The 7,500-nt window shown below is 38.7% G+C and overlaps 1 protein-coding gene and 1 long non-coding RNA gene across 2 annotated transcripts in view; one reads left to right on the forward strand and one right to left on the reverse strand.

The window, feature by feature from the left end:
* Positions 1–482: 482 nt before the first annotated feature.
* On the reverse strand, positions 483–3,937 carry LOC138952842 (uncharacterized). Its single transcript, XR_011451440.1, has 2 exons — positions 3,366–3,937; positions 483–2,848 (listed from the first exon to the last, which is right to left on the reverse strand). It is a non-coding gene; the product is annotated as an uncharacterized lncRNA (long non-coding RNA).
* Positions 3,938–7,355: 3,418 nt separating this feature from the next.
* Positions 7,356–7,500, forward strand: part of LOC138951743 (uncharacterized) — a 6,869-nt gene continuing 6,724 nt past the window's right edge. The window contains exon 1 of the mRNA XM_070323299.1: positions 7,356–7,445. Coding sequence (XP_070179400.1) covers positions 7,387–7,445 — 59 coding nt within the window. The 5' untranslated portion in view covers positions 7,356–7,386. The remainder of the gene's footprint in view (positions 7,446–7,500) is intronic.

The following is a 7,500-nucleotide window of genomic DNA, read 5'->3' on the forward strand; positions in this document are numbered from 1 at the left end:
ACAGACTGCTTTTTTAAAATTTTGTTTTAACTATATTATAACTATCATTTTACTGGTCATCGTCGGCAAAAAACAAGCATGATGCTTTCACGTTTTCAAAAATAAATGGAAGCAGAAAAATGCAAACACACCACTCGTAAAATGTCAGAAAGTGATTATTTTGTTGCTGGGCTGAAGACATCTTACATTAAAAAAAACATAGTTAAACTACACCAAACAGAACTCGTTCATTATTCAGTGGTGTCTTCAGAAAATAATGTGAAAATGGGCAGAATGAGATCTGTACTTTCATCTTGAAGAAGAGAGAGAGAGAGAGAGAGAGAGAGAGAGAGAGAGAGAGAGAGAGAGAGAGAGAGAGAGAGGGTGCACCTTATTGAGCTTTAGTATGGAGCATTTAACTGAGTATACGGGCCAAGGCTATCACGTTCACAGCTCAACTTATATGGGTGTTTTTCAAAAAAGAACGAAAAATGAGACTAGTGAATGGTTAAAAGTGAATTTATTCCAAACTCTTAACAAATGGGTTGACATTATTCAGCACACCCAGTGCCATGTTAACATAAGATATGTACTCTTAATAAAGAATGGTTTTGCCAAAAAAATAAATAAACAAAAAATATTTTGTTGCAGTGGTCAGTCGTGTTACTCTTTCTTTAATTTTTTTTTTAGGTTGAAAGAAATGTTGACAGATGACTAGTGTGCCTCCAGTATGACAAAAACTATACACTTTTCACTTTCTGAAGAAAAATATATACCTTAAAGTGAAAGAAAGCGATAAAAATTAAAGAAATTGTCACTCAAATGAATAAAAATCATTTTTGAAAAATGTCAAACATCGCCAGCAGCTTGAAACTTGTACATTTCTTGCAATTGTATTTTTCTCGAATCAAGTATTATGAGAGCATTGAGCAAAAGATAAACAGACTGAAAAGAATGATATCTTCCTGGAAATTCTGCATTCAGAAGCCTCAGTAACACCAATGACATGTGAGTAACACGACTGAGTAACATGACTGACGTCTCATAACACAACTGACCATCCTTAGCTAACTTTGATTTATGAACTGATTTTAACTTTAAACGTAAAGTTAATTAAATGGAACAAACAAATGTGCTTATAGTAAGACATTTTTACTTTATTTCCACCTTTTAAGCCTAACTCCACAATTTGACCAAAAAAATGCAAACTTGTCACAAAATAAACTGTAATGATAGTGCCGTGAATTTGCACAGGCCTAGCAAAATCGCAATTTTATATGATTCAAGGAAAGAACAAAATCTTATTTATGTTCAGCATTTCTACAGAAATGTACTGCAAACATTTTGCACTGTAACATTATTGATTCTAACAGCAAAATTACTGACAGATGGTAACAGCACTGAGACCAAATTGCCTTGGCTGGTTTCGACAAAAGTTACACGTACAAAAACGATCAGCAGTGCTTACTTACTGTTTGACAGAAATACAATTCTTTTCCTCAAACGGCGAAGACAAAGCATAAACAGGATTATCTTTAAAACAACTAAAGCTGCACAGTTTTTTTTAAACAGTAACATTACAGGCATGGTAACACCACTGACACCAAATTGCCTTTAGATGTTTCGACAAACAATAAAACGTTCTGAAACAGATCAGCAGTGGAATCCCCAACGTTCTAGCACGAACAGTACAGTGACCTAGCTGGACTCTAGCACATTCAACTACTCAGGAACTTGATTAGGAGTGCAGTCAGCAGTTGGTGAACATGGTAGACCCGGTGTGAAGTGGTTTGGGATCCAGTGCGTCATGTTCATGTCAACACGTGCAGACGTCCATATATACCCATGAATGTTTTTTGCTTTATTATCTTCATCACTTCCGCTTCCTATATTCGTTTTACGGTGTTCTCGTCCAGGGACATTCCAGGAAGGTATTCGTCAGAATACATTGCAAAGCTCTTGATGATGTGTCCTCTGCGTTATTTGCTGGTCTCGAAGCATTTCCTCAGGTTTTCTTCTTTCAAGTAGTATTCAGAATAGTTAGTTAGTTAGTTAGTTAGTTGTTGCTTTTTGGGTCCAGCGGACCATATCGGCCAAATCAGGACCCCACAAGTTTAACATTACACATATTTAAAATAAACCAATGTTACTAAACAAAATTAGGAACGTCACCCGAAGGTAACATAACAGCTATATCGAAACCCTACGTGTCAAGGACTCCTTTAAAAATCCAAAGAGAGCTGCAGAGCTGACCTTTGTAAAAATATGTTTCAAGCTAGAAGTGTCATAATACTTCACTCGTAGATCATACATATCAGCGCACTCCGTGAGAAAATGGCTCACAGAAAAACTATTATCACAGGCGTGGCACCATGGTGCCTTTTCTCTTTTAAGCAGATGGACATGCGTTATATAAGTGTGACCAGTGTGTAGCCTAGCCAGAACACTTTCGTCTTTTCTACTTGCAGCCAACAAAGGAAAGGGCTTTGATAGCTCAGGGTGTATCTTATACAGTTTAGTTTCCTTGCAGGTGGACCAACGGTCTTGCCAGAGTTTTAAACTGTAAAAAAGGGTCTTCCGACGAAGGTCGGTGAAAAAAAACAAATTGCTCAGGAAGACGTGGAACCGCCATCTCCGGAGCATCCTTTGCTGCCTTTTCAGCAGCTTCGTTGCCTTGTATGCCCATATGACTGGGCGCCCACATAAAATGTATAATAGTATTCAGAATGACACGCGTGTTCATGGACAATGCGGGCTCTAAGTTCTGCTGGTCGCTGATCATGGCCAAAAGCGTAGACACTGCCACATGCTGGTAGACAATCACCATCTGCTCTCACAACAACAGGATACGTTTGTGCATTGGGTATTTCTGCAGCAGAAAGAGCCATGACATAAGATTACCTGAAAAACAGTAATATTTGATAATCATAACAGAGTTGTCTTTTTATCAGAAATGATCCCGTAAAAAGTCTTGCATTCTCTCTCTGGCACACCCCTACACACCAATCCCAACCCCCTCCTCTTTCACTCTCTCTCTGCCTCCCCACAGGGACACACGTATAATCAACAATTAAACACGCAAAAGAAGTATGTGGCAGGCAGCAGAATGAAAATAAAACCAGGAAAGAATCTAAGATCAGTCGTGTTACCTCTTCGTCAGTAGTGTTACCAGGCACAAGGTAACACGACTGAAAGTAACACGACTGATAGAATTCATTTGAGAAAATAATGATCACTCCCCAGGCCATGCGTTCTGAACAAACACGTGTTCCAGTAGTTTTGATCCTTACATGAAACAATAAAAAAGTAACAGAAGAATGTAAATTCCTTCAGATCGCTAGAGACACACAGTAACACAACTGATTCGTTAAAAAAACACATCTTACCTTTCTACACTTGTCGGGTCCACCATACACAAGCGATCAAACTCGCTTAGCTGTTCCCGCTGCATGAAGCTGCTGAAGGATGGGGGATAACTACAGGCCCAAAATGGTTTCAAAAAACTGGAGTACTCATTGTTTAGGTCTGTTTAAATGTTCTGGTAACACCACTGACAAAAAAGTGAGAGACACTCATTTTTGAGAGTTTAAGTCCACATTCAGAGTCTGGGTCAACCTTACAATCAAAATCTGTTGCAATAATCCAAATGTGCTCCCGTAAGCAATTTTTTGGATATTTTTTTAATGGTCTACAATTTTTTTTCTTCTTTGTAGAGGTGGTGGAAGTTTTGAGTGACTTCAAAAAGACAGGCATTTTTAGATACCCCTACATGTTTAAACCATGCAAAACTAACTTTCAAGTGTCAAGAATGTACTTTAATGAATGTTCATGTTGTTGTCTATTCATTTTTGTACAAAAAAATATGTATTATACTAAGATAGATAGGACATGTTTCTTTCTGAATTAATTTAAAAATCAAAGACACGTTTTTCGTACATTTTTGAAAAACACCCATATAGCCTATGATGTCACGTGACGGAAAGAATGTTATCACACCATTGAAATTACATTCTTTCCGTCCCCTATAGGCGACGAAATAGGTCAAATTTTGTGCACTTTTTAGTGGAAAATGCTTCGACGCCGGAGCGGGTACTGGACCCAGTGCCGTATTTCGTCGCCTATAGGGGACGGAAAGAATGTCATTTCAATGGTGTGATAGCATTCTTTCCGTCACTGTAGCAGATCTCTGCTTAGAGCTATACGGGCTGTAATCATAGGCTATATAAGTTGAGCTCTGAACGTGATAGCCTTGGCCCGTATACTCAGTTAAATGCTCCATACAAAGAGAGAGAGAGAGAGAGAGAGAGAGAGAGAGATATGGAACTTTATTTTTCAAGGAGAGAGAGAGAGAGAGAGAGAGAGAGAGAGAGAGAGAGAGAGAGAGAGATATGGAACTTTATTTTTCAAGGAGAGAGAGAGAGAGAGAGAGAGAGAGAGAGAGAGAGAGAGAGAGAGAGACAGAGACAGAGAGAGACAGACAAGACAAGACAAGACAAGACATCTTAATTATCGAGGGTAATAGATACGCAAGAATTATATGCTTTTTAACATCCAGCCCTCGCCCTTAATTGGCACAACTAGAACAGAAAAGAGAGAGAGAGAGAGACAGAGACAGAGACAGAGAGACAGAGACAGAGAGACAGAGAGAGAGAGATAGAGCGCGCGAGAGAGAGAGAGCGAATAAGTTGCACAGAAAATGAAAAGGAACAACGTATGCTGATCGACGCAAAAACATCACACCCATTCTTCCAAATTTCGAATAATTCTGTCAAACCGAAACGAAACTTAAGTATTGACACTGTGTCTGTGTATTTTAACCTCCCTAATATCAGAGAAAGGTGGTGGAAAGGTGAGAAGTGGGCGTGGTCGAAGAGGGGAGGAGTTTGCAAATTGCTGTCCCCGGCATTGCAAAAACGCCGCCATGAAATCAGTCTTGGGGGGACCAGAGGCATTTTGTGTGAGTAGCTGTTGTATGTTTTGTTGGCAATTACCACGCACAGTGGACACGAATACATTTTTGGCTGATCATGTGCAGTTTTGACTGCATTCATCTTGATTCCTTCTTCATTTGAAGATGTAATCGAATGGATGATCAGGTGATCGTTTACTGTATGTATTATTGGATGGATTAATGCATCAGATGAAAAGTTGCTCTTTGGAAGGTATGTTTTGTGTTTATGTGTATACCGAGAAACGTGTTGCTATTCCATTGTTTCAGCTGAGAAAAAAATTGTTTGAGTTGTGTCCGATTGTTTAATGACTACAAACGAGAGGTTACCAGAATAACATACTTCTTTCCAGACAAAAGCCATATTTTCCAAACTTCTCATTGTCTTGTCAAGGAATATAGTTTACGCACATTTGTGTTGCATGCAAATGACATGAATATTTTAGAGTGTAGGAATGTTGCGGACTAGCGCTGATAAATTAATGCTCAGCTTGATTTTTTGGATTTTTGTTTTGTTTTTGTTTTGTTTTGCTTGTTTGATAGGTTGGTTGGTTGGTTGGTAGGTTGGTTGGTTGGTTGGTTGGTTAGTTCTTTGTTTGTTTGTTTGTTTGGGTGTTCACAAACCAATTAAATATTAACAAGTTGTTCTCCTGAAGGATGGCAATCCATGTCCCATAAGATCGATTTACATGGGGAAATAAGTAGAGGTTACATGCCGAGTCTCAGTGATTATCAAAAATAATGGTCGAAGTTAGCGGATCATGAAAAATGCGAGCTTTAGCGAGCTTTTTCATGACCGCGAACTGAGACCATTATTTTTGATAATCACTGAGACGAGGTGTGTAACCTCTTTATTCCTCCTTTCTTCAGTTATTCAAAGAAAAGAGGAGTTTTTTTGCGAAAGTTTGATCGAATCCTATTCACTCAACCAGTCAACCTGCGCAGGCGATCGATTAATGCGCGGTTGTATAGTTCCGTGCAAATCATTCCATTCTGTTAACACTTCTTGTCAGTTTTCCTATTTTGGACTAAAATCAAGTACACAGATATGCTGTTATTCTGCTGTGGCGGCAAAGGCAGATATTGTGTGTTCTGTATATGTTTTGGTATCGGTTAGGATAATGTTCTTTCGTCAAATGGGACTAGCAGACGAACTTTTGCACCCGTGTTCCAACGTTAAAAACTGTATGAAGTTAAGTTTTCTGGGGAAAATAGTGTATGAAACCGCTTTATGTTGTTTAAATTGATGAGATGTGTGCATTTGGTTGCGTGTGATCTGTTTATTAAATGAAATATTGTTGAAAACTGACCGTCGGATTGCAGTCTGTTGTCGAAGAAACTGAGTGAAAAGAAGGGGAACTACTCTTGTCGCTAGACAAAGTATGAGTTACTTGCCTTGGGAAATTGCTTGTGATGAACGTCTGATCTAGATTCAGAAAACAACCGAACTCATGGATTTTATATGGAGATTCATGTGTTCAGGCCTGTAGTTGTTAATTTAAATGCGATATGTTTGTATTGTTTGCTCCAGAGATGTATACTTCGTACATTAGAGCGTTCGGAACTTTTCAGTCGCAAAAAGTAGTACCGAAACAGAACAGCTTCTCAACCCATTGCACTATCGAGGATTCAGGCTGTTGCTGGGTCGTTATTTGTTTGGTTGCTGGGTCATTATCGAAAAATAACTACCCCTACAAGTTTACAGAGGTAAAGAAGCAGAGGGGGGAATAATGTTCAGTTAGATTACACTGTCTCGTCTCACTTCAGTTCAAAATATGAACTTGAGCAGTAAAGGTGGTATTTACATGGATATGAACTTGGGCAGTAAAGGTGGTATTTCAATGGATATGAACTTGAGCAGTAAAGGTGATATTTCAATAGATATGAACTTGAGCAATCAAGGTGGTATATACATGGATATGAACTTGAGCAGTAAAGGTGGTATTTCAATGGATATGAACTTGAGCAATAAAGGTGGTATTTCAATGGATATGAACTTGAGCAATCAAGGTGGTATATACATGGATATGAACTTGAGCAATAAAGGTGATATTTCCATTAATATGAACTTGAGTAATAAAGGTACTATTTCAATGGATATGAACTTGAGCGCTAAAGGCGATATTTACAAGGATATGAACTTGAGCAATAAAGGTGATATTTCAATGGATATGAACTTGAGCGCTAAAGGCGATATTTGCAAGGATATGAACTTGAACAATAAAGGTAATATTTCCATGCCGACGAAGAAGAAGAAAAATGTCGTTAGGTTCTCGCACAATGAGTCAGAGTTTCAACTGTCTAAAACATGTTTAGGCGCTGTGAACACACATGAACGTTTGCTCTACAACGACTACGTGAGGCGGCTGAAACTGAATGCATTACGCAAATCCCATTGTGCAAACTTTATCATTTAATCTTTTTCCAGTGACTGACAACAGAGGCCAGAGGATCTAATAATGTCAAGACTCGTCCTCGTGTGGATAGTCGCCTCTTCCATGATTCCCTCATGTGACAGGTATGTCTTCCTTTTTGCTGCTAATGTTCACCGTAATATTAAATGTAAGGCCAAA

The sequence above is a fragment of the Littorina saxatilis genome, linkage group LG17 (genome assembly GCF_037325665.1).
Source record: "Littorina saxatilis isolate snail1 linkage group LG17, US_GU_Lsax_2.0, whole genome shotgun sequence".
Classification (NCBI taxonomy): domain Eukaryota; kingdom Metazoa; phylum Mollusca; class Gastropoda; order Littorinimorpha; family Littorinidae; genus Littorina; species Littorina saxatilis.